General features: G+C 35.0%; 1 protein-coding gene across 4 annotated transcripts in view; it reads left to right on the top strand.

Moving 5' to 3' along the window:
- Nucleotides 1-21,139, top strand: part of LOC128986773 (polyphosphoinositide phosphatase-like) — a 30,026-nt gene that overhangs the window by 2,335 nt on the left and 6,552 nt on the right. Inside the window, exons 3-16 of one of the 4 annotated variants that reach the window (XM_054407291.1) lie at nt 1,873-2,080; nt 3,467-3,567; nt 4,216-4,294; nt 6,558-6,843; nt 7,684-7,879; nt 8,552-8,750; nt 9,220-9,514; nt 10,694-10,850; nt 11,486-11,621; nt 12,375-12,578; nt 12,840-12,995; nt 14,508-14,693; nt 15,180-15,315; nt 18,355-18,518. In XM_054407291.1, coding sequence (XP_054263266.1) covers nt 1,873-2,080; nt 3,467-3,567; nt 4,216-4,294; nt 6,558-6,843; nt 7,684-7,879; nt 8,552-8,750; nt 9,220-9,514; nt 10,694-10,850; nt 11,486-11,621; nt 12,375-12,578; nt 12,840-12,995; nt 14,508-14,693; nt 15,180-15,315; nt 18,355-18,492 — 2,477 coding nt within the window. In that variant the 3' untranslated portion in view covers nt 18,493-18,518. Of the gene's footprint in view, nt 1-1,872; nt 2,081-3,466; nt 3,568-4,215; nt 4,295-6,557; nt 6,844-7,683; nt 7,880-8,551; nt 8,751-9,219; nt 9,515-10,693; nt 10,851-11,485; nt 11,622-12,374; nt 12,579-12,839; nt 12,996-14,507; nt 14,694-15,179; nt 15,316-18,354; nt 19,806-21,139 lie in introns of those variants that run through there. The other 3 variants (XM_054407293.1, XM_054407292.1, XM_054407290.1) reach the window with 3 other exon arrangements.

Genomic DNA, 21,139 nt, shown 5'->3' with positions numbered 1-21,139 from the left:
TTTCACGTCCTATTGGAAAGGGCGTGTCATGTAGATTTGCAAACTGACCTTAATTTTTTTGAAAAAGTCCCTTGGGCTCTGCCCCAGTGGCTTTTTAAGTTCCCATGTTATCCTTAATGAAGAACATATTTGTTTACATTATGATCAGCTGGATAATTGTGGCAACTCAAGCCAACGCTTGCTACTTGCTACAAACATTAAATTTTACTGACATGGTAGAAATTAAATATTTACTATTTGAATTTGGGTTTGCGTACATATTACATGAAAAAAGCGAGAAAGCCTGGACAATTTTAGCAAATTTAAGGAATAAGCTATTACCTCAAGGTAAGACCTGGACCCGAAAACGATTTATTTTTTTGTTTTGAAGTCCCCAGAGCCCAAAAACACCATCCGTTCAAATTCATATACAGTAGAACCTTGATAGTTTGACACTTTGTGGAGTTAAGGGATGTCAAACTATTGAAATGTCGAACTATAGGAGTAAATGGAGTTTAACATAAAGGAAAGTAAAAACACGTGTCTTTTATAGAAATCACAAAAATTTATTAAATACTAAAAAGCTTAACAATTTCACTGTTCATTAGTTAAGTCTCAAGTCAGCAATAAATGACAAATTAATGTTCAAGTCAGTTTACATCAAAATAGTAACCATTAAATACCACTTGACAAAATAGCTCAGCCGGTGTCGAACTACAAGGAGTGTCGAACTATCGGAGGTTTACTGTGTATATATGTGTCAGTTAGTACAATAGCTCAAGCAAAAATGATCCGATTTTGATGAAATTCTGTATAAACCTATATTTATTTTAACGAGTTCGCGAACCAGCATTATCCATCCGACCATGGGAATGGGGGTTTATGGGGTAAAAATGGTGTTTTTCCATTTTTGACCCTAAAACAAAATAATTTGCAATTTCTTTCTAGACCATTTTGTAGAGCTAAAAAAATAATTTAGTATATTGAAGCACTGTTGTATGCTTAACGGTTACGGAGAAAAAAAAGATTAATTTAAAATTCCCATGATATTCTTATGGAGAAAATGAAAACTGTTGTAGTTTACTTGTTTATGGATATATGTTGATAAACTTTGGCAAATTTATTTATTTCATCCTATACGTTTTTTTTGTTGGTTGTTGACGTATGGTCAACAAACACTTTTTACCTTCACCGTAGCAGCAAACCGTTAATCTAATTCTATATTATTATTACGCAAGCAGTTTTATTTTCACAGTCATGACTCGATAACTGCTTGGTGGATTTTAACGTTTGAGGTGTCAAATTAAAGGTATTTTCATATAGATGTGCAAATACGTCTCAGAATATTAAGAAAGGGCATCACTTAAGTACAGTTCCTAAGGGCTACATTTTCAAAATGGTGGCGCTATCTGTTGACATTAGATCAAACTTAATTCTTTTTGTTTACAACTAAACAAATGGACGTAAATTGAAATAGACTGCAGGACTTATTGCTTTCAGAAGAAAGCTGTGATTTATATTTTGATTTTAACATCTGTTAACCAAGTCTGGCCAATGAATATTAACCCTTTATTCATATTTTATTTATATTATGAATAATAGTTTAATAACTAACGACAGTAAAAAATATGATAAATTTACAACATCAACGAATAACAATCCAAATATTTTGTGTGAAAATTCTATATATTAATAAGTAAATATGTTTCTTGAAAACATTTTTTTTTTCTGTGTGCATCACAGGGAAAATCTATGCATACTGTTAGAAACATATATGCTTGTAGATGTGCAGAATCCCTTTATAATTTAAATGCTCAAAAATAAGCACAAAAAATGAATTTAAAAATAGAAAAAATTAACAGGGGCCTAAGGTGTGCATCGCTGTTTTTGTAGGATTCGTAAGGTTCATGGAAGGCTACTACATGGTGCTTGTGACCAAGCGGCGTAGAGTGGCTGTGGTGGGTCTGCACACTATTTACAAGATCCAGGACACTTACATGGTATACATTCCCCACGAGAGCGTCCGAGTGGCGCATCCAGACGAGGCTAGGTACCTCAAGATGTTTCAGAGTATTGATCTCTCCAGCAACTTTTATTTCAGGTTAGTTCTGTATTTACACGTCTATGTGTGTATCAGCATGTCTGTATGTGTGTCTACCCCCATCTGTCTTATACTACCATTTGAACTGAAATCACTCAAACTGTTTGGGCTGGAATGTTATCCAAAGGTGGATGACAAACCCAACCAGGCGGAACACATAAGACCACAACCAATATAGGACCAACCACATAGGATGATTTTCATAAGAATATTCATGTCCTTAAGATCACCTCAGACGCATGAACGTCTCTAGTTCCAAAAGTAATTTTTGTATTGTGTTTTTCATTGTTTTTTATCAAATAAACCTTTTTTTACAAAAATTTTTATAAAATGTACCACTTGTTTGAAATGAAGATGTTTGATTTGATTTTCTAGGTGAAGCCTTTGAACTTGATCTGAATGGTGATTGGCCATGGAAGAAAAAAATCACAATGTTTACATTTGGGAACTATTTTTTCCCTACAGCTAAATGAATTGAACCACTGCTTTTCAAAAGAAATCAATTTAATGTTTTGTTTCTGTAATTAATTGCTTGTCAATGTTCCCAACAGTATATTTAAAAGATGATATGTGTGCATCTTTGGCTATTTTCTGTTTTGAGTTAATTGGATAAATGTGATTTTTAGAACTAAGTGTAATCAGCTAATTTACCTTAAAAGTTGAGATTGACTATTCACAGGAGACACATAAAACACACAATATTTCAACTCTTGGTGAACTTTGTCAAGTACAGATCAAACAAAGAAAGAAATCAAACTCTCTCTCTTTCATATTTTTTTTTGTACTTAGTCTACTACACTTGGCTAAGTCTTAGGGAACAAATTGTACGTTGCATGTTTGTCATTGTTATGTGGATTACCTTGACTCTTTTCAAAAGGTAATGATGCTTTCACACTATACGTTTTTTGCCGTACAGTTTTAAACTGCACAGGTAATTTTTTTTCTGTAAAGAAGAGCATGGGAGCTTTCACACTCTTCGGTGATGACAGAAAACTGTGCCGTCTTGCAGCCGTCCACTTCAACTGAACCAGACGGTTGTTACACTGTGGCCGTACGTCAGTGGCGTATGTACTGCAAGGTTTTTCATCGAATGGAAGCTCACCAGCCAGTGCAAATAGATCAGCTGATGCAATGTTTACCGTTTATAATCTGACCTGTCAATTGGACACTGTTTACGTTTATGACGTTGTAAACACATTTATCTTGCCGTAAGGTCAGTAACTGTGTAATGTGAAAGAAACATAACACTACGTAAAATTGTACTGTTTTCAACCGGACGGCGGAAACCGTATAGTGTGAAAGGAGCATAAGTTAGCTGAAGAATTACAATCAAAGAGTATTTTCTTAACTTTATCAGCTGATTTGATTTATATTTGTTTGTTTTAGCTATGGCTATGACATCACTCATACATTACAAGTCAATATGGCAATCCCAAAAAATGTTAGTCATCTTCAAGAACCTTGTGGGTCACATCCAAAAACTCCAGGTAAGTTCATATTATGTTTACTATTACCATGTAACTAGTTTTCATTTTACTAGCTGCAAGTGTATGCCTATATTTACATCCTTGCATAATTCACATATGAGCATTATTCCTTCTAGTGCATTTTTTTAAACATACTTGTTTGTGCTTGAAACTAAAATTGTTTTGTCAAAGTAATCTTTTTACTTTACGCTTAACATTATGCTTCCAGTACGGTAATATATGCTTCCAGTGTGGTATTATTCAAGTATTATTGTTCTATACTTCTTCTACGCACTCGTGCTTCTACTACCATTAGCCTACATTGTTCATTTAGAATTCTTAAGATTTGTCAAATCTTAGTATGTTACTGATAATGTACTTATTATTGTTAATTTAAGGGTTTTTTTCTAATTTCAAAATGTAATTTTATCAAAACATTAGTAGTACGGTAGTCTATTCTTCAAATGCTTAAACGTGCTATTCATAATATTTTTATGTGAATAAGTAATTTTGTCTAAATATAAACCGTGTAAACCAATACTTTCCTCCTTATTCTATAATTCCCTTCGCCTTTTTCCCTTTTTTTTTGTGGTGATTGGTTTTTTCCAATATACGAAACTGGGTTGGCACTTACTAAAACATGCTATTTATTTGAGTGCATGTTTTAAGGGCCTGTCGAGACTGCAGAAAAAGAAGATTTGTTTTCGTCCTCTAGCCCAGGAGAAGACGAAAATGTAAAAAGATCTAGGTAGGTAACAATGATAATATATGCTGTATAGATTCTTTAGCCAGCAGCCGAAAATATAATTCAAGTTTTGAAATAATTTCTGTACATGAGATTAAATTCGTAAAACCCCGACGTCCTACCCCTTTGTAATTTAAGGCAAAAATAAGTGTTAAATGGATGAGATGATAAATTTGCTACTAACTATACTTGGTGTTACTTTCTCTTAAAATGTAAAAAAATATAAAAATATCTTCCCCTTACTAAACTAAATCCAAGTATCCAGCCATTGAAGTGCAGCGTCCAGGTTAATTCATACTATAAAGAATGGGCAACCCACCGGAGAGAGCCATCAACAGGCAATAATTGACCATGTAAATACAGTCTAACCTTGATATAACGAACCTCGATATAACGAATTCCTTGATATAACGAATTTTTTTTTAATCCCCTAGAACTCTCCATAAGACACAATGTATATTTTACCTCTACATAACGAACAAACCATAATAACGACCTTGATTTAACGAATTTTTCGTGATTTCGGCTAAAATAAGACACCTCAATATAACAAATTTATCATTGTCAGAACCTCTACATTGCGAATTTAACCTCTGCATAACGAATTGTCTACGTCTTTCCCTCGATATAACAAATCCCCCACCCCATTATTCTTTAAAAATCTGTTTCTTTATCAAATGAAATGGAAAGGTGACGTCATCGCTTGCAGCTTGCGCTAACATTCGTCTGCTCCGTTTTAACACATCTCTGTCTGCTGTCGCTGCGCGTGCTATGTTGCAACTGAGAACTGATTTCATTCAATGAGGACTGATGACTACGTAATGTTTAGTAAGCTGTGATTGGGCGATAAGTAACTATGGTGAATTGTACAATTTTTGGATAAAGAGAAACCAAAGAAAGGATATAAAAACAAGAGCAAAGAGAAAGAATAGCAACATTGTTATTTTAACATTCCTTTTACGAGTGTTTTTATTATCTTTAAGTTGGCTATGATTATACACTTTTATGACTTATCTAATAATTTATTGTTTTCAATACGATTTGTTTAAACTAGCAACACCAATGCTATAGTTAATGATTATTATTGACATTCCTCTGTTGTGATAAATCAGTACTGTACTGTAAGTAGCCTACCGGCCTATCACGAGCAGTAGGTTACAAAACTTTCTACTGTTTGTTTTGTTCTTTACATGGTTTAAGACTACGCAATACAGTGTCTGGCTAGGTTTTAGGAGGGTTAGAACAAGCTGTGATTTTAAACTTACAGTTGTTAACCTGTACCAAGGTCAATGCCAGTTTCATGATTGCGCAATATTCAAGATCCCTCCCCTTTATTATGCCGGATAATTTAGGTTCTACTGTACAATGTAAACACTCTATGTAAAGTATTGTAGCCTATGCTACTTTAATTGTGTTTTAATGAGGTCAAACCCCGACCTATATTGACCGACGCTGGTTCTGAACCTCGACTTAGCGAATTTTCTGCAAACCTAACCTCTATATAACAAACCTCTTTTTAACGAAATCCTTGATATAAGGAATATTCAGTTCGGTCCCTTCAGATTCGTTATACTGAGGTTGGACTGTACGCGGCGATTCAAACTATACTTTTATAAATAAGCATATCAGTTTTTAAAAGATGCCTAGTTTTTGGATTGTAGGCTACATTTCATCTTGAATATTTAAGTGAAGGAAAAGTGAGATTCCTTTTAAGATTTTGATTGACCATAAACAGCTGTTTTAGCTGTGTCCAGTTTCATCTTAATTACCATTTTTTGCCAAAAATCCCTAACATAATAATTTTGTTGGGCTGACATCATGATAACATGATAACCTGAAGAATTTCATGACGGTTGGCCACTGGATCGTTAAAATCAGCACTAATAAGTTACACCTGGCTTCTGTCTCCGATCCTCGGTAGTTTTATGAAACTACAGCTGTTTCATGCCTATTATTGGCACATCCTCAGGTTTGTTGAATGCCAGCTTCTCTATAAAATATCCCTCGGTGTTGAGTTCGTCATGGTTTTACAAAAAACATGTAAACATTTACACACACAAAAACACGCACGAAACATTTAAACATTAATTAATGAACGACTGCGAAACGTGATGTGGCGCCGATGATGGGTAAGTCGCGTATCGGAGACAGAAGCCAGGTAATATAAACCTTATTAGAACCTGAAGAAGGCTAATGCCGAAATATGAACTTTATAATGATTTAGCCATTTGGCATTACTATGAAGAAACAACATAATAATTTACAGTTCCCACAGCAGGGAAGGAACCACAAAATCCACAGATCCTAAATATCACCCCTCGGTTCACTATGGAGTGAGAAGTGAACCTAACCGCAGATATGTGTGGAACTCTCACTTGCTATCTAAGGTGGAGGAGGAGCTTCATCCTGATTGGATATTGTACATCATGCACGGCTTCATAAGCCAATCGTGTGTCAGCGTCTTCGGCAGGTCAGTCTACATAGCTCTCATCGCCAGGAGATCCAACAAGTACGCTGGCACTCGCTTTCTCAAGAGAGGCGCAAACTTTGAGGTGAGGTTCTATTAAATCTTGTAATTTTCTTAGTGACCAAGGGTGTTTGAATCCAAAAATTTCCCCTTGGACAGAATTATTGGGCATGTCACAGAAGATTGTGGCAAAAGGTTACTGAAGGTCACAGATCCATGCTTAGACCTAAGCAAAGGGATGCATTGTACTGTAAAGGGTCATTGGAGTCTGTGAAATGTCTATGGTTAAAATTTGAAGGCTTTTTCAGCCGTTTTTTTTTTTTTTTTGCAGAGCCACAACAATATTAATAACAGTTAATTAGGTTTTTCCTTGTGCCAAAATTGAAACGATAATAATAATTGAAACAATAATTAGAATAACAATAATAAGTGTAGATAGACCTAGTTGAGTGTATTCGTATTGTGCTTAATCAGATCAGAGCACAATAAAATTGTACAGTACATTTCGTAGTTTATGTTCATTGTGTTACCAATAGATGATAACTGAAATTCAACAGATTTTACCCTGTGTGCCAGAAAAACTACTCTTGTTACTAAAAATACACCAATATGTTACTGAAAAGTATATTTTTAACTTAGGTAACTGGTAGACAAACTGCTTTTATCCTACATTTATATACTAGTGTGGTATGAGAATAACAAAGCTTTCCTCAAATATGTCCCCTCATTTTTAAATTTTACGAGGTGAATTTCTTTGACCGTTTCCAAATGTTTAAACAGCAGATCTTTAATTTAATTTCTTGGATAAGCAAAGTAATCTGATACCACCACAGAAATATAAGCAATACTCAATTGTCCACAGGGAGGTTAGGATACAACACATGGTATAACTAAAGGTCGAGTCTCAATTATTGATTGTATGCAGGGAGATGTAGCTAATGAGGTGGAGACGGAGCAGCTGGTTGAAGATATCGGAATCTCCTCCACAGACAACCCGAGGATGAGCTCGTTTGTGCAGATGCGGGGCTCTATCCCCGCTCACTGGAGTCAGGATATCAGCAAGATGGTGCCCAAACCTGCCATAACCTTTGACCTCTGTGACCCCTTCGCACAGACTGCCGGTATGTCTCAGTGGAACTTCTTTTGCCAATAATTTAAAGGAAAGCGAGTGGTTGTTTGGAATTTATTAAAAAGGGATGGAGTTTGGCTAGTTTATTTTAGAAAAATTGTCTCCAGTGATTGATAGAACCAACATAACACTAACATAACATCATAACACTTGTCTAGTGTTAGATGAAGTAGGACTGTATCAAAATAAGCCTGTACACACTCTATTCCTCAGGAAATTAGGTGAAATTTTGATCCAGATTCGAACAAAAATTTCTGGATTCGCACAGGCCTGAAAAAAATTCCTATGTTATTCTTATGGAGAAAAAAAAAAAATTGTTGTAGTTTGCTTGTTTATGGATATATTTGTAATCAAATTTGGCAATTGTGTTTATTTCATTCTAAGCTATTTCTAGCATTTCAATAAAAAAAAAAACACCTCAATACCTTCCCTGTAGCAGCAAGCCTAAGTACTCATAAAAATCAATGTTATTTAAATAGGAAACAAATCTGTTAATTTAATTTTAAGGGAATGTTTAAGATTTTTAGAAATCCTTCTACTTAAAAGAAGAAGAACTCCAGCCCAGAAAATGGAAATTCGCTTAGTCTGCAGGTTTGCTGCTGCGGGGATATTTATCTTTATTATTGATTAAATATTGTGTGAACAACACTTTTCCATTTTCTAGGTGCCCACTTCAATAAGCTCCTCCAAAGGTACGGGTCTCCAATTATAATCTTGAACCTCGTGAAGGAGAGAGAGAAGAAGAAACATGAGAGTATGCTAAGTGGGGAATACCTGTCAGCCATTACATATCTCAATCAGTTTTTACCGCCCGACTTGCGCATTCAGTATGTCCATTTTGACATGGCGCGTATTAACAAAGGGTGAGTTTTCTGGACTAGGTTAGCTTTAGGTGAAGTAAAAAGTAAAACACAACCAAAATATCAAGGCTCTTGGTAGTTAAACTTGAGATTCAATCCTTGGTTCAAAACAAACATTAAGTCATACTGAGTAAGCCCAGTATTATGTTCAAATCATTGGTATTATAAAGAAACTACCTGCAAGAATCGAAGAAATTCAAGACAACTCTAAATTTAATAATACTACAAAGTCTATCTTTTATTTCTCTAAAGTGTATTACTTGACCAATTACTATTCAAATGATGATCAATCCTTTATATTGTCCCATTACTTACTTTTTGTTTCTTTTAGGAATATTGACAATGTCAACTGATATCCTAGTAGCGATGGAATACTGGCTAAGTTTGAACTGTTACAACAAAGTTCTACTTTATTCTACAATAATCCATATAATAATAACACAAATTGATACATAAATGACTGGTGATTCAGGAAGGGAGCTAATGTGATGGGAGGGCTAGCAGACATAGCTCGCACAGCTGTCACCAAGACTGGGTTCTACGCCAGTTACCGACCCTACCCCGGGGCTACTGTGGTGGGCAGAGAGACCAACGAGGGATGGGCACAGACGGGCATCATCAGAGTTAACTGTGTCGACTGTCTAGACCGTACCAACACTGCTCAGTTCGCCCTGGGCAAGTGTGCACTCGGCTATCAGCTCTGTTCTATGGGTTTCTTACAGTGGCCAGCTTTGGACTTTGATTCAGACTGTGTGCGCTTGCTCGAGGTAAATTTGTTAAAGTTTCTTTCACCTCTGACTCCCCTTTTTTGAATTTTGCTTTTAGATATTGTAGTTTGACATGGTCTAAGCATAACAAGACTTAGTTTTTGAATATTGATCTTTGGTAGAAGACTCCATTGTTGAAGTGGTGAAAGTACTGGTCAACGTTTTGAGTGCGTTTCAGCAATCAGTTGTTGGAAAGGTTCCACAAATTGTAGCGTGCTTCGAAAATGGATTGTTGAAAGGCACCAAAAACGACTACACCACTTTTTTACCAATTCAACGTGGTCAACTCCCGAAGACTAAGGTTTTGATGTGATAGTCTATTTTGACTGTACAGTGTAGACTAGTTTTTTGGTGTTTTCATGCTAGTATGTCTACCTCTTAACCATCCTTTACTCCTATTATCTTATTCAAAACGAGAATTATCTTTTTAACTAATATTTAATAGGGGTTGCTACCAGAAATATTAAATCTTGAAACCTTAAAGTATTAAACTTAAATATTTCTCACTTGTCTTGTTCAGGTAAGAGAAAAATACAGGTAAACACAAAATGTTTACTATGCAATTAAAACTGAAGAATATCGGATTGACCTTGACATAATATGAATATGACGCCAATAAACTTAAAGCATTTTTGACTTCTAACAGAATTACAAGAAAACGTTTCAAAAGTGCTTTATAAATGTATTGAGAATATAGTAATAGACACCAAACAAGTTCAATTAGTTTTAATGAAAGGAGATTAGTGGATATTGCACAATATTTTGAGATGGAACAATGATGATAGAAACAATTTGCCAATCAAAAAAGTTGTCTATCAAATCTCAAATCGAAAACCTTTCCAAAATTTGTATGGTTTTGAAGATTGAGATTTAGTCTTATCACATCACAACTAAATATAGAGTTCTCAAAAATTTTTAATAATGTCTTAAGTTTAAAACTACCATGGGTCTCTTTTAAATATTTGCCTGTCCTTAAGCCTCTGTGTGTGAAACGTTAAACAAGGAAAGCGAGGTGAACTGTACAGTACAAGAAGTTTACTGGTAAACTTTTAGCAGCACTGAGACGTGACGCCAAAACATCGCTCATTTGGTTTCAGAGTCAAAACGTTCTCACCAACTTTAACTTAAACCACTTTTTCAACCACTAGAGCCTTATCTGAGTGTATGTTTTATTCACAGGTGTTGTATGAAGACCACGGAGACACTTTGGCTCTGCAGTACGGAGGATCGCAATTGGTCCACAGGATCAAGACTTACCGCAAGACTGCTCCTTGGACGTCTCAGGGCAACGACATCATGCAGACACTAAGCAGATACTACAGCAACACCTTCTCCGGTGGGTTCAGCTAGATTAGCCATGACAATTTGGGCTTAGGAACTGGAAAATATGAGGAAAAACTCTCAGAATATAAAGTTTGAGAATATATACTTATTATTTTGGCTTATATATTTTAGTTTTTTAATGTATAACCTATTTCTCTTTAATAAATCCGCTGAAGAACAATTCTACGGTAGCATCTGCTCTTGTAGTTAAGGTGTTGAGCTTGTATTTTGTTGCCTTTATAAAAATGTCGTCAATTACCCACGGCTTTAGCTGCAAGAAAATACTGAGACCCAATAGTTTATTGTTAACAGAGAGGTTTATTAGATGAAAAAAGCACTGAAAAGTGTTTTATCCCAAATATGAATGGGAGATAAGTGTGGTATTGTGTAGCTTTGTAACTGAAAATCAGCTGAGTCTTTAGCTAAGACCATTCATTAAAAGCTTGACAATCAAGGACAGCTAGGTCCACTGTCACAAAAAGTTTGTTGCCCACCTCAAGCTGTTTTAGGCCTCAAAAAAAAAAATTTTCTGGTCAAAAATGGCAATGGCATGCATACACTAGCAAAATAAAATTTAAGTAAAGGAAACTTGTCATTCACTGCACCTATGGTTTTCAACCGGTAACTTAATGCTTCATGTGTCGGCAGATACTGAGAAACAACACGCTATGAATCTGTTTCTCGGCTTGTTCGTACCAGATGAACATAATTCTCCCATCTGGGAACAGGTGACTGACTACTATCTACACAATTCCCTGATGATCAGTCTAACTCAGCACAAGATGTACGTTGATCTCTATTTTACCATAGTACTTAATTATCCTAATCTTATACATACATAGCCTAATGGATGGTAAAAATATAAATTATTATCTTAATGCTGCTACCAAAAATTTAAAATTGAATCTCAATACTCAAAACTATAGTTAGGCCTATGATACTCTATTTACGTGTCTAGTTATAGTTACACAATTTTAACCAGCGCAAAGATTACACCAATATCTTTGTTTTAAGTTCCCATAGAATTTTACAAATGATTCAACTTACTTTGAATTTTAGCTCAGGACACCCAATAATGCCAATCAATATCTGATAAATTTGGGAATAATAAAATACCAAGCAAATATAATTGGTTTTCTTGTAAAATACTTATGATGGATTAAGTAGAAGTAGAATTATTTCGGAAAGGGTAAATAAGTGTTTGATGTTAAAATCAAAGACATCACTTGTTTCACTTCTTGTGTTGTGCTGTTGTTGTGTGTTTGTTGATAGACATTCATTGACAGAAGGCTTGTGAACTTTGCATTAAAAAATATTAACAGATGGCATTTCTGTAAAACACTTTATAGTGAATAGTTTATTGGAATGGTGCAAGAAGTTTTCAATCCCCATCACGGTCACTAAATTTTTATGGATTTTGACTGAGTTCCTTTAAAAGCATTGGCGATTCTTTCGCCTAAAAATGATGTAGAATTCAGGCAAGCAAATTGAGTGACCTTACTCAATGTCAAACTCTACTGAAGTTTACTCTTTGTAGGAAGCCCTTGACACAATGGTGGGACGAAGACGTGATGGAGTGTTTACCCTTCCCCGAGATGTTGTGTCGTAAAACCTGTAAGGCGTTTATGCAAGTCTCGCCGCAGGACATTGAGTTTGTGGACGCTTACGCAGACTTCCATCGACCTCACGAGTTCAGTGAACTTAACGAGACTTACTCTAACAACATCAGTCATTCTGTGAGGTAGGTGTCATTTACAGTTACTCAAAAAACTGCTTCACTGAACACCTTCAAGTATACTATTAGGGACTAATGAGTTATGTTTTAAGTGAATATTTTGTACCTAAAAGTTATGAAGGTTGAACCTTGAATACCTGAAGTTGTCCTGGAATATTACTTTCATAACTAGCTGGAAATTATGAACTTACGAACCTAATACTGTCTATGAACTTTTTCTCAAAACTTGCTGGACACCCTGACAATAATGTTTGTGTTTTTTTCCAGAGACTTTATGCCCCATTGTGTGACTGATTTCTCCCCATTCACGGTGAGGGTGAGGCCAGGCCGTCGCAGGGAAGAGACTGCCAAGGGCGCCAACACGGGCAAAAACCCTTCCCTCACTGGTCAGAGCTCCACAAGCAGCACTGCGTCTACTGATAGGTTGGTAGCACTAATTGTTTATTCTGAAAGCATACAAGCTGAATGAAAAAAGTGCAACAATGTTGTGTTGTTGATGGAAAAAACTTAAAAAATTAAATTTATTCTTGAATGCAAAGTAACGATCAAAGAATATGAGTCATAGCAAAAGTTTATATTTAAATATTTGTTTGTGTATGCAAGAGCTAAGTTTTTTTTTTTATTATTAAATCACCATTCTAAGTAAAACACTGCAATGTAAAGATGTTTTATAGTTTTATGTAAACAGTTGTGCAAATGATTATTCCCGTATATATGAATGTTCCAGGTATTAGTCTTGAGAATAAGAAATTGTGTTTTGTTTTGTTCAATTTAGCTAGTATGAGGTGATGTTATCTAAAAGTCAGGGCCATCCGAAAGGTGGGTAACTGGGGCATGCTGCCCCGGGCTAAGGGGGCACCGTAGCCTATTTTTTTGCGATCTTGTAGGTTTGCCTGAGTTGTGAAGGTTATCAGGTTTTGGCGTTAATAAATAAGAATCAGAAAAATGAGGCTGTAGATAACAATAATCTGTAACACTATAGGTATAATTAAATGTAAATTTAATATAGATTGAAGTATGAAATTTTGTTCAATCCTGTAATCGAATATATATAGGTATATAAATTACCCTTTTATATATGTAATTATGCTTAAGGTATGCTGTGTAAGTATTGGTCGGAGCGCAAAAAAACTTTAGGGGGGGGGGCGTGACCACATTTGCCCTGGGAATTGCCCACCCTAAGGACGACCCTGCCAAAAGTAACCTATTTAAAACCTATTTTCATTGACTGTTTTGTCTCTTGTTTAATATCTGACTGTTGTTAAACATTCAATTGAAAAATCAGCTGTTAAATTACAACTCAAATGTAAACCATTATAAAGCAAGTTAGTCAGCATCACTGGATCTTTGTAAGGGAACTCATAGAAATAAATGAAATGGTGGGAGGGCAAAGCCATTAAGGAAATTACCTTTTAGTTACTATTCGTCCCTACCATAAGCATTAAAATAACACCCCAATTGTAAAAATTGGTTTAGTAGGACAGGTGAAAAGGGATCTTACAGAAAAAATCCTTATTATATTAAGTATATGGAAAATGTTATGCGCAATAAGCTATGGTCAAAAATCGTGTGGACTTGTCTGCCCCTCTCATCAAATGCAAATCAGTCTTAAGTGTACTTGAGGATTCAAGCGTAAAGTTCTGTTTCTGTTAAAACAAGTCAACAATACTATTCTAGAGGTTAAATAACTTTTTGTCGCCAACGTTTATTGGTGATGTTGATTAAAAAGTAATCCGGAAGGCAACACCTAAAAAAATATAGTAAAAAAATTGTTAACGCTGTATCATTCAACCAAGGGTTCAATCCAAGCCAAGGTTGTTTGTTGTTAGAGGTTAGGTTGTGTTTAATCATTGACTAATAGTCAAAGGTTTAATTTACTGTTCCATAAAAAATAAGTGATTGACTAATGTAGACAAACTTTCTATCTGTTATCAGTTCCGAGGAGAGTGACGAGGAAGAGATAACAACTGCTTATTCGGAGTCACACCACTCGTCTCCAGCCAAGGAAGTGTCCGGGACAACCGGATTGATCACCTTCGACTCATTGTTCCCCTCGTGTCGGCAGACCTACGGGTTTGATCTCACTCCCCCATCCCGTCAGGATACACTGCTGTATAAGAGGTAAGACAGGGCCGTTTTTTACCTCAGTCTATCCATAACAAATATTCCAAATAAATCTGCCACTAGCTGTAGGCCTAGACTAAAAAATTTCCATTAGCCTGGTTAGAGTTTGACTAAAATATTTTCTTAACTTGTCACATTTATTTTCTACTCAAACAACACTACGTTTAACAAGTCATAAGGTTTTCTGCTACAAGAAAGGTAATGGTTTACTTACAAGACAACAGTCAACTTTCATCACCCTTCATCGCTCCATCATTCTCTTCGTCTTATTTTCAACACATTTGGGTGTTTTTTTATTTTTTTAGGCCGTTTTGGTTGATTGGTATTTTGGTTGCAAGATCTGTATTTTTCATCAAGTATCACAATATATGTTGTCAACACCGTTGTCTCTAAACGTGTTAAAAGTGTGTTGTTTAATGGATTATTGTATAAGGTATTTTATTTGATCATATTCCCATAGTAGCCCCGACTTGTTATTTCCAGGTACGTGTTGATGCACCGACTAGCCAACAAGACAGTAGAGCAGCTGGCTGTCAATAGTGTCATGTCCAAGTTGTCTCCTCCAGTCTGTCCGCAGCAACTGAGCGACGACAGTACCTTCCAAGTGACCCCTCCTCAGGTGAACTTACAGGGCGTTTAGTTTGAAATCTAAAATAATCAATGAATTTAAAAAACAACGTTAAAACAAGAAAATGATTTCCAATACTGTAGTAAAAAAAAAACAAATAATTTCAAACATGATTAAACTACAGTGACCTCTCTTATGACCCTTATCAACCAAAGATCGGATTGATTTACTCTGCCTAGCAAAAAGTAGAGGTCTCGTTATCCACCATGAAACTAGTTGACTGGTTGGTTTAACTGATCATTACCAAGGAACTGAGTAGACATCTGTTCCCATTTTTATTGCATTCAGTGTCTGTGTGTGAATGGATGTGTACCCACATAACAGATTTATATTAAATTTGGTATGTGGGTACTAATCAATTTTCTCTCCAGGCGTTTTTATAATTTTTTAAATTTTGATTTTCCATAAAATAACATATTATTATTATTTTGAAAACTGAGTTTATTAATAAACTTTGCCTATTAGACACAGTAAAAAAAAACTTAAATTTATGATATAAATAACATGTAACATAGATTAATAACGTTGTCCATATAAATGATTTTGAATGATTTTACATGATTCTTTTAGCACTTTTATGACTATTTCATTTTTTAATTTTGATGGAAGATTATATTTTTTTAAAAATTCGTCAAAAAATTTTGTAATAGTCCCTCTTGCACCAATCATTATGCCAATTACTGATATTGAATTTAGATTATATTTGTTTCTTAAATAAGTTTCACATTTACTATAAATTTGCCTCTTTTCTTCATCTACTTCTAGGGGTTGGTTTGATGATGTTTCGAACCTTATTGTTGGATCAATTACAATTCCACTTTTAGATTTTGTATCATAAATTAAAATGTCCAACCTTCTGTTCGATCCACCATCTTCAGTGCAATGTATTTCTTCTACTACTTGCCAGCCTTTTTTTCGTAGTTCTTCTGCGATCATTGCTCTTACAGCATGGTGTCTTGCATTACGCAGTAAGGCACCAAAGGGACAAGAGCCAAGGACATGCGGAAGGGTTTCAGGCTCCTTGCAATGTCTGCAAAGGGTTCCATCCTGGCTTCGCCCTGGTACGCTACGTACTGGTACAACACCAGATATCATTTTTAATGAAGTGATCCATTCTCCTGTAGTAAGGCCATTTTTTAAATAAATCCATGTGTTGCTACTAGGCACTTCTTTGAATAATTCTATTCCTCTACCTTTACATGGTAATTTAGACCAAAGTTCAAATTCTTTCAACTGTAATTTTGATCTCAAATTTAAACCAATTCTTTTTTTCTCTTTAAATTCAAAATCATGTGTAAAAATATCATCAGTTTCTATTTGAAGTTTTTGAAGTGACATGGTAATTCTTTGGGGGATGTTTTTTATAAAAATATCTGGAATGGTTTTGATTAAAATTAAGTATGTTGTGGTCCTTCCCTTTTAACTTTAAACAAAACTAGTGTACCTGTTGCTCGAATTCGAGCAATTGCATTACAGGCGACTCAAAGAGTATGGAAATACTCACAATCTACACAACAGTTAGATATAATCAAAATCTTTTGTAAATATCTTATCTTTTTTCCAAAAAGCTGATCTTGTTTTTTTAGTGTTTTCTACAAACTTTTCCCTCTCATAGTCGCATTAGGTTGTCTATGATAACGATTATAAATGGAAAAAAAAACATTATTTCTATTTCTTCTACTTGGTTGTGTTCTATGACTCTTCTATGTTTCCATTGTTTACAAATCGGTTATTTCAATGATTGCTCAAGAAATGTAGAACAGTGTTAATTCAGTTTTATTTTTAGCCTATATCAAATTGTCCAGGATTTCTCACTCTTTTCCATTCTATACACCAACCCAAGTTTCGTCTACAGATAAAATATGCCAACGAATATCACCTACGTACAATCTCCAAGAAGTGGTAAAAGAAGGCAGAAACCAACCCATACAATAGATATAAGTTAACTCCAAAAGAAAAGAGTTACTGTAAAAATAGGATTTTCCACTGATTTGGTAATATTATATTGCAAAACATGACACGATGCAGAAGAAAATCAATTTTAAAATCAGAAAAACCCATTGCAAATACTGTACTTCATTTTGACAAATTCAATAAATCACAATTTAAATATTAACAGCTGTTTCATTAAAAAGTAGTGTAGAATTATGCATATGGTCGTAATGTAAACAAATCTGGAGGCAACTTTAAGGGCTTCTGGGGCAGAGCTCTAAGAGAATTGATCTCGTTCCTCTTTTGATGGCTCATCTACAGCCCATGACCTTTCTTTAGAGACCCCTACCAAGTTTCTACGCCCAGCCGTTCTCTCAAATTAGCTGTGACAAAAACCCTGTTTCCCTCCATAAGAATAACATGGGATGGGAATTCAAAAGCCACTGGGGCAGAGCGCCAAGGGAATTCACCATGTTTCTCTTTTGATGGCTCATCTACAGACCAAGACCTTTCTTTAGACACCTCTACCAAGTTTCTACGCCCAGCCGTTCTCTCAAAATAGCTGTGACAAAGAAAAACAGTTTCAAATTAATATATAGAAACAAAATAGTACAATGTCCAATGGCTAAGAATCGGTGGTATCGAGAATTAGTTTTGAGAATCAACACATCCCTAACATCAATCTTGATCCCAAAACTAAGTCTCAGTGAATTTTAAGGTCATGGATAAGTCAGTGATCAAGCAATGTTTATGATCTGCCTTAGTGTAAAATTCCAAGTTAGTCAGTTAATTTTTTTATTATTAAATAAAACATATTTTTAAAGCAAGGGACGGATACACGTACAATTCTGTAAAACAATTTTACCTACAACCTAGCCTTTTTAGTCCGGTTCTTAGATTTGAAAAGATTCACTTTACAGCATTGTTGTTTTACTTTACTACACTACTAACGGACCAATGGTTAAAAGATTGAGAGAAAAGAAGTAAAAGTGTAATGCTTCAAACGTAAACTAATCAGCTGTTAAGACTAATTTAATTGTTAAGCGTAAATAGTCTTAACGTGTAAACTACATTTAAATTAGTGACATTTTTTCTCAGGTCAGTGAAAAATCCCTCGACATCTACCGAGACTACGTGGCTCGCTCTAGTGGAGAAGTGTCGGTTCCTGAAGACAAGTATACTGCTTACGTCAACTCTCAACTCGACTTGTTCCCTGTCATAGGATGGGAAGAGTAGTGTTGTTGTATCCAAGAGATCCTGAGGTGGCTGTGTTTTTGTTGCTTATGGTGTTATTTTTTTGTATCATCTGTATAGATACATTAGCCTACAGTATTTTAGCCCAGTAGCATCTTTAATATTGACTTATAGAAATATATGTAAGTGAGCTTTGAAAGTTACCATGAAAAAAATATTGTGTCAAACTTTGTTCTGTTATAGCTCTATTTTATCTTGTTTGAAACCACACAAGAGTGAATTTAGTATTATTATATTATTTGTTTGTAAAGATGCACATTCCACTTAGTTTTTATATTTTTGTAAGTTTAACAAGTCAGCATTAAGATAACTAGGATATATAGGTTGTTATATAAACAAAAATAATAAGTACTTACACCTGGGTGGTTTTGATATTGGTGATAAACATCATACTCTCTGTACAAACATACAAATTGGAACCTTAGTTAATTTACTATAACCAAAACTAATCTCCTTAAAGATTTTATTACCTTCCCATGTGCGAATGTTTTGTAAATTTTTATTTTTATGAAGAAGGCTACTGTAAATACTAAACGGCGCCCAAAATCGCTCTTTCACGAGTAAAGAAAAGATAGTCAAACCGAGTCAGAATACGTTTGTGATGTTCAGACTGTTCAGAGTAACTGACTTCTCATTTCATGAAGCGCAAGTGTATTATGTGGACAAGGAAAGGCTTTCTTTCCTATCAAAAGTTGGTTCATCTTAGAATATCCCTCAGCTGAGAGCATCACACTCTAACAAAAAAAGCTCACTTGTGCATTTGGGAACCAGAGTTTTGCCAACGGGTGTCAGGTAGATGGGGGAATGCCGTCGGCCACCTCTTGGTGCGGAGATTTGCCAACGGTGGGGGCAGGAGAAAGAGAGTGTGAGGGGGGGAGAGAGTCAGGGTTGTCTACGCTTGGGGTTGACGACCAGGGTGATGACCGCGTTCATAGGAATGCAGTTATGCGCTTGTCGCAGTGGGTAAGGTTAGGTTAGGTTAGGTTAAAAATTCAATACATTTCCTTTCACTGTCAGAGGTGCATAACTACATTCCCTTGAATACAGTCAGCATCCTGCTGGTTTGTCCACCCCTAGCAGAAGCCACTCTCACGGTCACGTGTAATCTCTCTATCTCTCCCCCTCCCCCAACCGATGACAAATCTCCGTAGTATCAGGAATTATAGGAAATATATACAAAGTCAAACTTAGATCAATTCTCTTTCCGAAAAGACGTACACAATCACTATACAAGAGGTAGGGATAAAATAGATATATTGCAGCACAGATTGGCAAAAACCAAACATTCACATAAATTAAATTGTATAATGTTTTTTAATAAGCTGCCTGAAGAAGCAAAATTCATCAGTTCATCTTACTTACAGTAGTTACATAAACTATAAACTACAGTAACTACTTACAGTAGTTACTTACAGTTAGTTTCTTACAGTATTTTTAAAAATAAACTGTATGACTGGATTGTTAAAAATCCCTTTTACAAAATTGATGAGTTTTTAAGTTGTGAAATAAATATTAGATTTTGAAGAGTAAGTTGAAATAAAGCTTTTATTTTCATGTAAGTGGCTATTTAAATTTAGATATTTTGTACTGTAAACACTGAATCACCTTGTAACTATGTATAACAATGACGTGTCCTATTTCTTTTATAAAGATCAATGGAAATAAATATTTCTTATTCTTATTCTTATTCTTAATTCGCGGATGGGGAATTTCTACCTGTTACTAGTGGTTTTCATGTAATTTGAGGTCAAAGATTTTAGATGGCCGCCATTTTGAAACGGCTATAGTCAACAAAATTAAATTTTGCATGTTTGTGTACCACGTTAAAATACATAAGTGTGTCAAATTTAAAGTTTTTACCTCGATTCAAACTCGAGTTGTAAGGTTATTTATAAAAAACACATACAGACAGACAGACGGTAAACGAGGTTCCGGCGACCCATGTTTATAATGTAAAATATTCATGTATTAACCCAAGGAATAATCCTGTGAATTTTTTCGAGAGAGTTCACAAACACCCTGTATACAGCTATTTTGTTTATGTAAAAAATCTATATTAAATACATTGCATGCAAATATTGTATAATTATATATTCTGTGATAATATGTGTTATGTTTATTTACTCACATGATAATACTGGTATAATTTATAAATGATAGTTTTCTAAATAATTACTAACACCATTGGATTTTTTAATTTGCGTTGTAATAAGATTTTTTTATAATATTTGAAAGTCTACATCAGATAATATTACAAGTTAAGTTACCTTATTTGGAGGTGTAGGTCTAGACTAGACCCTGTACCCGCGTGTAGTAATGATAGTTTGCATGGCCATGCGTTTCATCGTTTTTTATTTGTGTTTATACGTTTGTGTGACTACGTGTTTTTTAGGACTTTTGACGACCTCCACCGAGTGATAGATTCTACGTCTAGCTTGATAATGATGTCAAAGACAGGCATCGAAACCGATCGCCTACTTATATGACATAAGGATTACTTTGACGTAAATAAAGTAATTTAACCTCTTGTAATATTATTTGAGAAGTAATCCGGAAGGCAAAAACACAAAATGAAGTCTATATCAATTTAAGAAGCCTACACTAGGAAGAATCCCAGTAAATTTATTAC

The sequence above is a fragment of the Macrosteles quadrilineatus genome, unplaced genomic scaffold, assembly GCF_028750875.1.
Source record: "Macrosteles quadrilineatus isolate MER2022 unplaced genomic scaffold, UCM_ALF_1.0 Scaffold_2__2_contigs__length_208266976, whole genome shotgun sequence".
Classification (NCBI taxonomy): Eukaryota; Metazoa; Arthropoda; class Insecta; order Hemiptera; family Cicadellidae; genus Macrosteles; species Macrosteles quadrilineatus.
This window is presented reverse-complemented; position numbering and strand designations above follow the sequence as displayed.